Source organism: Myxocyprinus asiaticus, chromosome 18 (genome assembly GCF_019703515.2).
Source record: "Myxocyprinus asiaticus isolate MX2 ecotype Aquarium Trade chromosome 18, UBuf_Myxa_2, whole genome shotgun sequence".
NCBI lineage: Eukaryota > Metazoa > Chordata > Actinopteri > Cypriniformes > Catostomidae > Myxocyprinus > Myxocyprinus asiaticus.
The window spans coordinates 1,158,763-1,173,947 of record NC_059361.1 but is presented as its reverse complement, the minus strand read 5'-3'; the positions used below and the strand labels follow the sequence as shown (position 1 = coordinate 1,173,947).

The window sequence follows — 15,185 nt, the reverse complement described above, 5'->3', positions numbered from 1 at the left end:
TATATGTTAACATTTAGTTAATATTAGCATTATGAACTAACAATGAGCTGTAGTAATTTGCTAAATTAACATTAACCAAGATTAATAAATACTGTCCATTGTTTGTTATGCTAATGGTAATAAATATAGCTTTATGTAAAGTGAATATATTTATGTACATATAGACCTGAACATGTTTTCGTGAGATTCACCCTGTTGTGTCTCTCTAATATGTAATATGTCAAAGTAAACTTCAAGAACATCTATGAATAAGGGACATTGTGTTTCTGAGCACTGCACAAGGCCTGTGAGGTTTGGGAGGATATCCTGGTGGAACATCCCACAGACATGCTAGCTCTGAAGTTTGCCCATGATGGATTCTTCTACTTGGGTGAACAGACTGATGAGAGACTCAGTGGCCAGAGTTCTGCCACACTGGAAACCACAGATGCCGCTCTACAGGCAGGTGCACAAATTTACCATTTGATATTTATGCATTACTGTCTGTCTTTTTGCTGTTATCTTAAAGGGTTGTATTCCTTCGGGCTTCTCGAGACTCATTTCAGCGACAAAGCTGAAAGAGTTGCCAAAGAGGTATTTATAATTCGTCTTATTGATAAACGACAGTTCAAGTTTACATGCTCTGCATTTAAGCCACTTTGTTTATTTATGTATTTTTAATTTGTATGGGTTTTTAATAGCCAATGGCCATATAAATGCTGATAAACATAATTCAATTTAACAACAGCAAAATGACAATTTAAGTGAAACACTTATTTTATGCAGCATTTACTCACATTTGCGTAAACTTGAAAAGAAAAAACCTTGAAAACAAAGCACTGACTATCCATTGACAAATCTACTGGTAGATTTTGGAAATTTTAACACTTCTATTAATCGGCTAAGCGAACATGGTTAATCGCAAACTGGCCAAATATCGTCCGATTAATCGGCCTGGCTGATATATCGGTCTATCACTAGTATGTCAGTGGACACCCCCCTAACCAATGGATTTGGCTATTTCAGCTTCACCAATTATTAACAGGCAGTGTTGGGTGTAATCTGATTACAAAATAATTAGTTACTTTAATATAGTGTCATGCATTACATTTTACATTCTTGTAATCTGATTACAGTTACTGACTTTCAATTGAGTTAATTACTTTTAAGTACATTATATTTCTAAACAATATTATTTATGTGGAATACATTTAAAACATGAATTATGTTCATCTGTACATCTGTGACTGCTGAAAGGCATGTATAGACTCCATAATGTAGACGCTGATTTGAATTTGTTGAGCAGAAATACAAACTTTTCTGTGAAATATTTTTTTAGAAAGTAACTTAATATTAAATAAGTGACGTGATTGCTTTTTCGATGAAGTAATCAATAAAGTAATATGGTTACAATTTTAGAAATGTAATAAGTAATCATTAATGGACGTACCCACCACTGTTAACAGGTGTACAAAATCTCTTTTAACCTCCTGAGACCCGAGTGAGACTATTGTGTGCATTTTCCATTTCCCTTTTTAATTTGTAAATAGTAGCACCTAAATTTATTATGTTTCCAGGAGTGTTGATTATTCATATTTTTGAGATGTTACAGACATTACATCATAAATTAGCATAATGAATTCAGATTCAAAGTAATGTCCAACATCATCCAATCACTGTCAATCATGTTAAAATAAAATGATACATTATAAATTCTGAATCTATGTACTGATTATCATTGTCACATGTCTGTCAAACATGTTGAGTGATCCAAACATCATCTGCAGCCTGAAACTGAACTTTTGATCAGATTTTAGGAGTGAATGCACTTAACTGCATAGAGAGCTATAGGATGCTCCCTTGCTCCCTATTTAGTGAATGACTTAACCTCCAGTGTGCTGTCTGTCTGCACTGGTCTCAGAACAGTTTGAAATGCACCTTATTTTCATCCTAACTCCATATAAAGCCTCTGAAAGACACATTTATCAGCTTTTGGATGAACTCATTTATTCTCAATGTGATAATACACAGAAAATATATAAGAATGCATTTAATAATGTTAATGAATAGAATCATATTGTACAGTGATGACAACATAAAATATAATATTTTATATAATTATAAATCTAGATTAAAATAAACCGAAATGACCCACAGATGTGTTCATGTTGAAAGTTACTCAAAATAACATGTTTTTTTTTTTTTTCAACTTTTGTGGTAATAATATCCCACAATCCACGTATGTGGACATCATGTTTATCAGCACGCTGACGAGCAAAACATTTACAGATTTTTTAAAGCAGCATATCAAACGAAACCAGAGACTCTCCTCTTTACACCCAAATAAGTTTCAATGAAAACACTTGAAGAGATTTTTTACCAGAGGCACTTTTGTTGGTGCTGCACCCGTAGAAGCATTTCACAGAAATCAACATCATGTTGTTGTGTCACGTGACTCGGTGTGGCAGAAGTTTAACCCTTAAATGACAGTCTAGAGTCTTTTGAACAGTATTCAGATTGTTTAATTTTAATTATGTGTTGCGTATAGCAAAGCCAAAATACAACGTACACGCATGTGGACGTGGGGTCATCACAATATTATTGTTTACATATTTATTCTTAATATATATAATATTTATTATACTTCATCTTGTAATGCACTTGCCTGCAGGGTCTGTCTCTGACCCCTGAGGACAGCTGGAGCGTCCACTCTGTGGCTCACGTCCATGAAATGAAGGCAGAGGTGGACAAGGGACTGAAGTTCATGACCTCTACAGAGAAAGACTGGAGGGTCAGTCTCAGATAGATTCTATACAACATACAGCGGGCTCCAAAAAATCTAAGACTACTAGTGAAAATGCTTCTTTTCAGTGGTGGAAAAAGTACTCAATGTCCATACATAAGTAAAAGTACAGATACTACACAAATGTATTATTTAAGTAAAAGTCATCCATTATAATACTACTAAAGTAAAAAGTATAAGTATTACAAATTCAGATTATATTCTTCATATTATAAAATGTGACCCATTCATGTTGTTATTTTTAAAGCCATATAATTCAGTCTTATATAGGTTACATTGGAGACAATTAACTTTTATAGTTCATATTTTCTCTTCAATTTTCAAATGCCTTTATTTATTTATTTTTTACTTTTTAATTTTATTTATTTACATAAATGTGTTTACATTTATTTACACTGGTTTATCTGTTCAAATGCTATTTAAAACTGATAATTATATTTTGTAAAAAATAAAAATAAAAAAAATCATAATAATAATAATACAAAAATTCTCTGTGTACAATGCATCTTTTTTTACTTTTATTTTTTGCTGAAATGATGTTCTTGTATTGTTCCTATACAAATAAATAAATGAAGTCGCAGGTGGATAAGAACTGGGCATTTTATTCAGAAAATAAGCTGTACTTCATGGAAATAAACATGAAGAGAATATAATTTATTCAAATAATAATATCAATAATTGTATTGTATTAATGTAACATATTTACTTATTCTGTCCCTGAGCAATTTTGAGTTAAAGCTACTCTTTTAAAACAATAGTTACTACACTTCAATCTATTAACAATAGGGCCTTTCTCTTTTGCACTGTTCATTTCAACAAAGCAATTTGAGTAAAAACTGGGAAAATTAACATGCATTTCAGGATGTCTTAATATTTGTTTTGTCTATCTTTTGATTTGATGACAGCATGCACTTTCTGTTTATTTCCTGGTTTAAGCAAAAAAGATCTCAGATTTTCAATGTGGTCCCTGATATTTGGATCCCACTGTACAATCAAGCTGTAGAACTGAAGCGAATGCTTCTTACTTTCACGATATACACATATTTATGTTGTAGAGCATCCAGAGTGGTTATAGTAGAGCTGGCACGCATTGTGTTTTATAAAAAAAACAGTTAGGCCCTATGAAGTCTCAGTGTACTGTTTTTCTTCCCTAAAGGTTTGTGACATGTTGGTGTGTCATAATTACTGGCACTGGGCTCTGAGAAGGTAAAAATACCAGTTACATGCTTACATCCAGGCTTTTCCAATGGAACTGCAAATTGAGCACATGCTACTATTATCCATATGGTGCTTTATAGCAGGATTTATTTTTTTTTTTTTCTGGAACAGATTTATTTTTTCATTATGTAACACAGTCAGTATAGCTCAGATATTGCCAACATACATCTCTGCATGGTAAAAAATGGAGCCAGGTTTGAATTATAGATTTTTATGATAATCTTTACATTTAATTATCTTAACAGGGAGAGTATGAAGCAGTTTGTTTTTAATACTGTATATCACGGTAGTACAATGGATTTGTTTTTGAAGTGCCATGTAAATACACTGTCATGGTATATATATATCAAAATGTGTAGTGTAATTATTGTTGACATTAGACCAGAAGTGTAAGTGCAGTCTCATGTTATATATGGAAAGTGACTGATTCAGGCTTGTGAGAGTTAAATTGATTTTGACAGGAACAAATAGGTGTCAAGCAAAGTTGCTTCCACGGTGACATCTTTAGACTACACTCTCTTCGATTTAAATAAACAATTCATTCATTTACTGCAGGGATATACTGTAAACAAACTAGAAGCATATGGTAATGTGATATCTCAAACTAAATATAGAATCAGATACAATTAAATAACTGATAATATTTAAGCATATGTGATGCATTGCAATGATAGTGTTGATGTGAAAACTACAGAATCGTTTTACATTCATATTGATGCATCTCAGCGGGAAACGGGCTTCATAACGGCGCAGTAATCAAACGTAGGCTACTTTTTATTTTTTAAAAGTGGAAAATAAATATAGGTAACACTCTAGAGTAACATTCATTCAAAATTCATTAAGAAACATTACATTGCTCATCTAAAAAACTTTAAATCAACCAAATTTCAGAAGCTTCCCAGGCACAATTTTGTTTTATTTTGTGAATGCTTTTTAATTGAAAAAGGGTCAAATTAATTTACGGATGGAGCCGCATTGAGAGCCCCATAGCTCTGGGATTAATCCATATAGGGTAAAAATGGAGATGCAAAAAGGAAAGTTTGTTCTGAACCTGAATCTAAAAGGATATTAACATATCTGTAATATTTCTGGAGTTATAGACACGGCAACTTTGGAAAAACAACACACAAAAAAAGTGTTTTTTCCCATATTTAAACTGTCACCATTAGCATATAATACAGCAAGAGCTGCTGAAGTCAACTGATTTTAATAATAGATCTACCAATCTCTGTGTAAACATAAAATCATGATGCTGACACCTTTCTAATGTTATTTTTTTGACCTGTAGTTTTGCTGCAAAATCATAGGCAGAAATTGTCATTTTGACCCCCTTCTACAAAATAATGGATTACTCTTTAAATATTCATCCATGGCATTTTATATTTGGGCTTTCATCATCAATTATGCACTGTATTTCTTTGACCTGTAAAAAAAAAAAAAAAAAAAAACTAGCCTCATACCATGTGACCCATATTGGTTTTTGACTATTGAAAATGTGTAAAATGTAACAATTTACAGATGGAGCCACATTGAGAGCCCCATATCTCTGGGATTTAAAAATGTAGAGTCTTAAAAATGAAGATACCAAAAGAAAAGTTTATTCTGATCCAGAATCTAAAAGGATGTTGAGATATCTTTAACACTTCTGGAGTTACAGGCACTCCAACTTTGGAAAAACAACACAAAAAAAGTGTTTTTTCCCATTTTTGAACTGTCACCATTAGCATATAATACAGCAAGAGCTGCTGAAGTCAACTGATTTTAATAATAGATCTACCAATCTCTGTGTAAACATAAAATCATGATGCTGACACCTTTCTAAGGTTATTTTTTTGACCTGTAGTTTTGCTGCAAAATCATAGGCGGAAATTGTCATTTTGACCCCCTTCTACAAAATAATGGATTACTCCAGTAAATATTCATCCATGGGATTTAAGTTACTCAGAGGTCCTTAGAGGACAAAGATGTCCATGTCAAAAAACTGCCATAAAAATATAATATATTAATATTATTTTCCACTTTCAGTTAGATAATTTTTTATTCAACATCGGTCCTGATCATAACTAACAAATATTCATTCATTTTCAGGATTTTAACCCTTTAAATGCCATTTTGTTTACATAATACATAGTTTTTTACACACACACACACACACACACACACACACATTTCTCAATACACACACACAAAACACACTCTGACATCCATACCAACACATCAACACAATTTTATCTGCATCATTTATTCAGTTGGCCTGCAGTGCTCTATAATACAGCAAACAGAGAATAGGGGAAAAGCATGTATTTGCTCCATAGGCTAAACATGAGAAAAATGGCTTTGGAAGATGTCATGACTGGACATTTTTTGCACTTGATATATATATATATATACTGTTGTGAGTTGCCTTCTGACACAGTTCAGAATGCAAGAACACATGAAATTGAGCTTGCATAGCTAGAAGCGTTTGCATTCATGTACTTGCACGTGTTTCGGGCATCACTCGTCACCTGTCTTGGGGTGAGATTTGAAACAAAATATTATTAGACAGCTTAGACACAAAGACGCTCATTTGAAGAAATACACTTGATTATATTTAGAAGATCAGACAAAAGAAAAGCTGTCGATGTGCGTTTCATTCACTGTATGCTTAGTAGCGCTCTGCGTTTAGTGTGCGCTTTTTACAGAACACGTGCAAATGAAGAGTTTTCACTCTTTCTTCTCTGATCCAAAAACAAAAAACAAAAAAATTGAAAAATCTAAGTGGCTGGAAAAATTGGCCACTGTAGCTGGTGGGGATAAACTTTAATTTTAACAATCATCCTACAAAAATGTTATTCTGGGTTGTGTCCAAATATGCATACTGTATTTCCCTCAAAGTTAGAAACATTTAAAAAAAAATAGTTTTTCCCCAAAACTTTGTCCATATGTACACTGTATACAGTATATATATATATAAATATAAATAAGAGGTTGACCGATTGTGGATTTTGTCGATATGATAACTAAGGTTGTTGGATAGCCAATTAATCGGTCGAAACGTTTTTAAAATCAATTTATAGAATGTTAAAAAAAAAATGTATTAGTCTTTTTATACTACAACGGGCACAGATAGAGGCTACAACATTTACAAGAGTCCAAAATTAACAAAATTCCAGATTCAGCCTATTGTGCAACCAATATTCCAATAATAGCCAGAACAAATGAAGGACTTTTAACTACAAACAAGCCCAAAATACACTTACTTTTTCAGGACTCTTATTTTGAAATGACGGAGAATTAGCTTAGTTAGAATGCTCTATATTTAAGTATTTATCAAATTAAGGTTTTATAGCCTACATTCACCAGATTATAGATTTTATATATCACCAGGTGAGGTTTTTTATTATTATTAACAAAGAAGTTGTTCATTTCTATATAGTCGCATTTTTCTTTGCATGCTCTCACTTTTTCAATTTAGAACACTTGTTGATTTATTTAATTAAAATAACAAAACATGCATTGAAGTGAGAATAAAACTATGGATGAATGTTATCAATGAATGAAGATTTAGATGTAACAAATCCCAACAAGGTGTCAGTGGTTGTTTTTATTTCACTTTCCACATTTTTTCAGATAACCCATAGTTCCAAAAAGCAACTATCGACACCGATTAATCAGTAATACCGATATATCGGTCTACCTGTAATATATATTTTTCAGTTTTTATATTGTATTTTCAGAATTTTTTGTAATGTTTTTCCTCTACCAAAATTTTTCCAAACCCCCTATAAAGAGTATTTTTGTGAATTGTTCTTGAAGATTTTCACACCCATTCAATTAAATTAACAATTATTATTAATAATATTAATTATTATTATCTAAATTGATGCCTTTGGTTTAAATCAGTGCTGTCAGTCGATATATATATATATATATATATTATTATTATTATTATTATTATTATTATTATTATTGTGATTAATCGCATAATTGTTTTATAGTTAATCGAAATGTGCAGAGATTATTTTATTTATTAATATAACAACCTCCGTATGTGTGTTTGTGCGTGCGTGTGTGTGTTTGCGTGTGTATATGCTTACATGTGTTTGTGCGTGCATTTGTGCATGCGTTTGTGCGTGCATGCGTGTGTTTGTGCGTGCGTGTATGCATGCTTGTGTTTGCGCGTGCGTCCGTGTTTGTGCTGTGTGTGTTTGCGCGTGCGTGCGTTTGTGAGGGCGTGCATGCTTGCATTTGTGTGTGCTTGCGTTTGTGCGTACATGTGTTTGTGCGTGCATGCGTGTGTTTGTGTATGCGTTTGTGCATGCGTACATGTGTTTGTGCGTGCGTGTTTGTAAGTTCGTATGTTTGTGCGTGCGTGCGTGTTTGTAAGTTCGTATGTTTGTGCGTGCCTGTATTTGTACATTCATGTGTTTGTGCGTGCATGTATGTGCGTGCGTTTGTGCGTGCTGCATTTGTGTTTGCCCGTGCGTGGGTTTGTGTGTGCGTGCGTGCGTGCGTTTGTTCGTTTGTGCATGCATGCGTCAAAACGCTAAATAAAATAAAAAATAGTTGGATGACTCTTCTCAACTGTAAGTGCAATATAAGACAAGCAAGTTTTCCTTATGCTTAAATTGTGTTTGTTTAACAAAACCAGAGTGGATTATTTTATATTGGTGTCACAGGACAATACTCACACCGATGTATTCATACTACTCACCTGCATACATTGGATGAGAAATACGTTATTCATAGAACATACACTGACAGGACGTGAGCACGTGTCTCAATTAATGTGTGTTTCTGCTGCAGGTGTGAGTGTGAAGGAGCTATCTAGAGTTGCTGCAGGTCTCTCGGCCACATACAGAGAATCACACATTACTCCTCAATGACCTGCACTTCCTCATGGTTTCTCTGGGCAGTAAGGAAACAGTCACCACTCAGCGTCTGCTGGAGAGTCTGCAGGAACTCGCCAAGTGAGCCGCATGCATTACATAATTCACTCAGGACATTACATCACAATCAGGGTCTGTGGAATTGTTGTGGACTTATTTAGAGTGTCTTCAGGCTCTGGGTTTCTTGGAAATGTCCTGCTCTGAGGAACTCTTCAAGACCACCACACTGCATACATATTCTAATGTGCAATAGCACTAAAAACACAACATGTGCAGTAGCGGTTGTACAGAAGGTGTAAGTGTAACCATGCACGAAAATATAGCATGATGGAGAGGAACACTGTGGGAGCTGCTTGTTCAAAGAGCACATAGCATTATGTTTTACATTATCAACTCATCTACTGCAGGCTCACATACACAAAAACCCTTTGCTGTGTTGTTTATTGTCCACACTATACTAAGTTGTTTTACTGACTCTAATTGCTCATTTTGTGACATCTCACCAAAACAGAGAGCACATGTAAAGAAATAGTACAGCACAAAATAAGATTTCAACACAATTTTAAGTTTGAAAATGCAGAAGTCACAGTGCTATGGTGGAATTCCTCACAGAAAGTTATTGAATGGCATCAGAAGCCCTTTTTTCAAGTACGAGTCGTTAAAACTTCTTTAACCTCTTCAACTCTGGTGCATTTTTGGGCTGCCGCTGTCACCAATATTTTTACACTCAAATTTAAAAGCTCACCATTTACACATACTGTGGACTAACTGCCCTCCAAATAGTCTTATTTTATTCCACTAGATGGCAGCTATTAGTACACATAAGAATTTTTCCTCTATCAACTTCCACCACAGAATGCTGATCTGAAATATAGGTGGCGCTCTAATGCATTTTAGATGTGCTCGTCCATAGACATTCAGTCTAATTTTCAGTTCAAGCACCACCCTTGTTGTTTCATTGAATATCTCGGCCTATGAGTGGACTAGAAGCTCAATCGAGCTCAATAGTCGAAAACATATATTTCTGATGATTTGTTTAGCATGCTTTTCCTGTGGGACTGCACATTTTGTTCTGGACATCTAAGATATAACATGAAATTATTCAGCCAAACAAGCTCACAGACAAGTAAACAGTAGCTCATTATTTAGAGAACTTCCTAAGGTAAAAGCAGATATAACATTTTTAGCTATTTGGGGCTTACAGCAGCCGTTATCAGAGCATAAAAGAGACGTTTGTAATTGATGCCTTACAAATATCATATTTTGCTTTTTGACTCTTTTGAAAATCCTTTAAACTGTGGTATTAGAGCAACAAAATAAACTATAAAGTCACATTGATGAGAATGAGAGCTTTCATTTGATATATGACTTGACTATTTATGTGCTATTTTAAAGACTTTTATAGTCATATTAATATTTCTACCACATAACCACTAGGTGGCGCGTATTTGCGATGCAGATGTTTTAAGGCCTTATTTTGTTATTTTAAATAACATAAATGCAGACGTTATGGTTATCTCTGAAAAGTTCAGATTCTAAGCTTTCAAATGACACCTCATATGCCTGACCTCTTGAGCATTGTAAACTTTTTTCGTGATATAGCGCCCCCTTTTGGACCGGCTGCCTTTTTTTTGTCCTTTTTGGAGCTTGATAGCACCTGGTCACTCCATGCTTTTATTGTAAGGAAAAAAAGGAGTGTAAATGTCCTTTAATACTTGTTTTCAATCCAAGAAATAAAGAAGAGGTCCATCCCCGACTCGAGCCCAATGTAACCCGACAAACCAGATCAGATTTCAGGCCAATTTTTCAAGTATAACTTCAGGTTTGGGATTGGTTCAGGTTTGTTATTAATGAGAAAAATTATGATCATAATTATTAATATTATATAGTTGTTTTTAATGTAAGCATGCGCTGGATGGACGTCTTTGACCATTGCACCGTGTCTTGCTGTTTATTCGGTGTCTCGCGCAGAACAACCATATTTTAGACACCGTGTCAAGTTAAAAGAACCTTAATTTTTAAAAACGCATTTTGTGTTTATTGTTAATATACTGTTATGAATGTTGCCTTCCATGCTTAAATAAAATACAGCCTATTGTAACAAATTTATTCAGACAAGAAATTGTAAAGAGAGTAAGTGACTTTGGGTTTGGGTCAGGTTCGGGCTTAAAATTTGACGATACCGGTCAGATCGGAGCGCACGGTCTCAGATACTGGCCGGATTCGTGGTTTAACTTTATGCATGTGCAGATCTCTACAAGAAAGTCTAGCAGGTTTGAAACGACATGAGGGTGAATAAATGATGACAGAATTATCCTTTGTCAGATTTCTCTGTTTTCCTCCTTCAGAGATCCAGAAGAGGATCATCAGATACTGTTTTATAGAGATCAGGGGCAGTGACGCACAGGTCAGTCACCTCTGAACTTCATCCTCAGCATTAACTTAGGACTAACAAAGATAGTTTTTACATTTGTATATTTTGCAGAGGGATATTTTCAATCAACTTATTCACGCTGCTGTGAAATCAGGAGACAAACACCACCAAAGATTTGCCAGGTACTGTAAAAGCCCTTTAAGTGGAGAGAGTGCTCTTTAAAATAACCCATTTCTTGCGTTTCATGCTCTTATTTTGCACTTTAAAGAAATGCTCCAGGTTAAATACAACTTAAGCTCTTTATACAGGTGTTTCTTCAACTTCAGGCACTTTAAGCACTGTGCATTTCGAGAAAGTAAAGTCTCATTTTCACACTCTCAGTAGTTTATTTAAATAACTAACAATGTCTAACAGTGTTTTTACATGCATTATATGGAGATTTCTGTCATTTTCAGCACATCTCTAATTCTGTATTGTGTTTAATAGAATTCTGTGCTGGAAATGATGCTGATGGAAATGACATTTTTAACCTTTTTCAAATATAATGACCGACTGCTTTGTCTTGCTAAAGCTAATATCATAGCTAGCATATTATGCATCCTAAATATACACAATTAAATCATATTTTCACATTTTCTGCATAATTTTGCAAAATAACAGCTTGATTGGAAATGACACCAAATAAAAAAAAGTGATATTTCCCTTGATGTTCCTTTGTTTTGTCTCATATTTCATGCTCTTCACTGACACTTTTGTCCACTTGATTAACAAGTACACTTACTTTAGAAAACACTTTATTATTAGGGGTAAAATTGTTTTGTGTGTGTAAATAACATCAACTGTGGGACAGTCATAATTTGTGTCAAATTGATAGAAATCATTTTCACACAATAAATATTGAAATGGTTAGTTTATTTCACTCTTTGTTTAGATGATCATAGTTTTAAATATGTAATAATTTGTATTTTTATAATGGATTTTCATTGTTTAATATTGAAAGTCTGGGTCTGGGACTAAAACAGTCAAATCTAGACATATAAGACATTTGAAAAGTGCCAAAAATAAATGATGAAGGCCTGGTAAACAGTTTCAAAGTCAGTTTTAATGAGCCCTTTATATGAGTCATATAAAGTCTAATAAATTATTCAAAAATACATTACAAACGCAGTTCGCACAAAACAATTGAATACACCTCTTTTATGATGAAAATGTGTTTAATTACTGAGTTCAAAGTCACTTTGATATTAAAAATCTCATTAAAAGCTGAAATTCTTGACAAAAGAAATGTTGGCATGAGTTGTGTTGAATAAACAGTAAAACAGTTTTATTTAAAAATATGATTAATATTTGAAAAGAAAAACTTTTGTCCACCAAATCAAAGTCATGTGGTGCAACCAACATGTAGGTAGAAATGATGTTGTCATGTGACAAAAATAATAAAACAGAGATCTCTTTAAACACACAAAAGTAAATATCAATATTTTGACATTTGTATGAAAAAGGCACATTTTGTTCTGGTCATTTGGTGCAACCACGAGAAAACTTCTTGATATTCTTGATATAAAAAAATTAATGATATTTGTAAAAACTATTTTCATCTTGAAACTTATCTTTAAAAAAGTTTTTGAAATTAATGATTAAGTTGCGTACACTCTCATGTATTCACGGAAACTATTTTAATACCCTTTACTTAATGGTTGCACTACATTACATTTTTAAAGTCATTAAATCCATTTTTTTTTGTGTGTGTAGAAAATGGTAGAAATAATATTTAAAAAATTGCAAAAACTCAAAAATCACATCTATGAACTTGACATGTGTTTTACACTATATAATTATTAATATTTCTCATTTTTATCACATCGGACAACCTTATTTGTCAATGCCCATATAACATAATCAAAAAAAGTTTAAATACATTTGTTTTAATAAACATCGATTACTAGGATATGACATTAACCATATGTTGATATGCAGCATCTCTGGCAAGCTGTTGATTACCACAGAAAATAATATCAATTTATCTCACAGTTCACGAAAAAAAAAAAAAAAAAAAAAGTGGACAAAAATCACTGAAAATTGATGTTTATAGGGAAAGAACGAAGTACGTTGCCCACATAGAGTGTCTGATTAATTTTTACAAACAGTCGGACAAATCAAAATATTTTTACAGTATGTCACAGATGCTGTCAATCAAGCTTAAGTTGTATTTAACCCAGAACATTTATGTCAGAACATGTTTCTCTCTATTACTCTCTATTAATTTGAACACTCACTAATGAAGCAGGTGTTGTGCGTTTCTGTCCCTACATGTATGCTGATCCAGAGAGCCCACTCCTTACACATTTAAATACTGAATCTATGCAGTTAATAACAGACCTCTTTATGAACATCTTTAACTACAGACATCAGACCAGAGTCTCAGTCCCTGAGTAAAACCCAAGAATCTTTTCTTTAATGCATAACTCCTCCAGCAATACTGATAGTCTAGTCTAGTCCAACTACATCGCAAGACTTACATGAAATGGATGTGTGCATGTAGATATTTTGTACTGCAAATTATGGAAGTCCAACTAGTATTTTAATCTTTTATTTGATGATGTGTGCATTAAAAATGAGCTCAAAAATAAGCCTCCAGACTTTCTGAATTTGAAACGAAGAAATAAACAACCTTGCAAGCTTTACTAACAATCTTTTTATTAAATAACACAGAACAAAATGTAAACTGAAATAGAAATAAAAACTGGCTCCAAGGCAGAGTGAAATTAAACTGAAGGAATAATGTGCTGGCAATGTATGAACAGAGCAGAATAAAAGCATACAGTGGTGTGAAAAAGTGTTTGCCCCCTTCCTGACTTCTTATTTTTTTGCATGTTTGTCACACTTAAATGTTTCAGATCATCAAACAAGTTTAAATATTAGTCAAAGATAACACAAGTAAACACAAAATGCAGTTTTTAAATGAAGGTTGTTATTATTAAGGGAAAACAAAATCCAAACCTACATGACCCTGTGTGCAAAAGTGATTGCCCCCTAAACCTAATAACTGGTTGGGCCACCCTTAGCAGCAACAACTGCAATCAAGTGTTGCGATAACTTGCAATGAGTCTTTTACAGCGCTGTGGAGGAATTTTGGCCCACTCATCTTTGCAGAATTGTTGTAATTCAGCCACATTGGAGGGTTTTCGAGCATGAACTGCCTTTTTAAGGTCATGCCACAGCATCTCAATAGGATTCAGGTCAGGACTTCGACTAGGCCACTCCAAAGTCTTCATTTTGTTTTTCTTCAGCCATTCAGAGGTGGACTTGCTGGTGTGTTTTGGATCATTGTCCTGCTGCAGAACCCAAGTTCGCTTCAGCTTGAGGTCACGAACAGATGGCCGGACATTCTCCTTCAGGATTTTTTGGTAGACAGCAGAATTCATGGTTCCATTTATCACAGCAAGTCTTCCAGGTCCTGAAGCAGCAAAACAGCCCCAGACCATCACACTACCACCACCATATTTTACTGTTGGTATGATGTTCTTTTTCTGAAATGTGGTGTTACTTTTACGCCAGATGTAATGGGACACACACCTTCCAAAAGTTCAACTTTTGTCTCGTCAGTCCACAGAGTATTTTCCCAAAAGTCTTGGGGATCATCAAGATGTTTTCTGGCAAAAATGAGACGAGCCTTAATGTTCTTTTTGCTCAGCAGTGGTTTTCGTCTTGGAACTCTGCCATGCAGGCCATTTTTGCCCAGTCTCTTTCTTATGGTGGAGTCATGAACACTGACCTTAACTGAGGCAAGTGAGGCCTGCAGTTCTTTGGATGTTGTTGTGGGGTCTTTGTGACCTCTTGGATGAGTCGTCGCTGCGGTCTTGGGGTAATTTTGGTCGGCCGGCCACTCCTGGGAAGGTTCACCACTGTTCCATGTTTTCGCCATTTGTGGATAATGGCT

General features: G+C 34.2%; 1 protein-coding gene across 1 annotated transcript; it reads left to right on the top strand.

Annotated features, from left to right (window-relative positions):
- The first annotated feature begins 314 nt into the window (after positions 1-314).
- LOC127456220 (tetratricopeptide repeat protein 38-like) lies at positions 315-2,827 on the top strand. Its single transcript, XM_051724609.1, has 3 exons — positions 315-445; positions 509-573; positions 2,651-2,827. The coding sequence occupies exons 1-3, from the start codon at positions 328-330 to the stop codon at positions 2,783-2,785; spliced, it is 318 nt and encodes a 105-aa protein (XP_051580569.1). The 5' UTR covers positions 315-327; the 3' UTR covers positions 2,786-2,827.
- The last annotated feature ends 12,358 nt before the right edge of the window (positions 2,828-15,185 follow it).

Bases quoted from the DNA above. Each gene is read 5' to 3' on its own strand.
- LOC127456220 (XM_051724609.1), top strand. From the start codon at position 328: ATGCTAGCTCTGAAGTTTGCCCATGATGGATTCTTCTACTTGGGTGAA. The intron at 446-508 runs GTGCACAAATTT...GTTATCTTAAAG, and splicing joins AGATGCCGCTCTACAGGCAG to GGTTGTATTCCTTCGGGCTT. The intron at 574-2,650 runs GTATTTATAATT...ACTTGCCTGCAG, and splicing joins CTGAAAGAGTTGCCAAAGAG to GGTCTGTCTCTGACCCCTGA.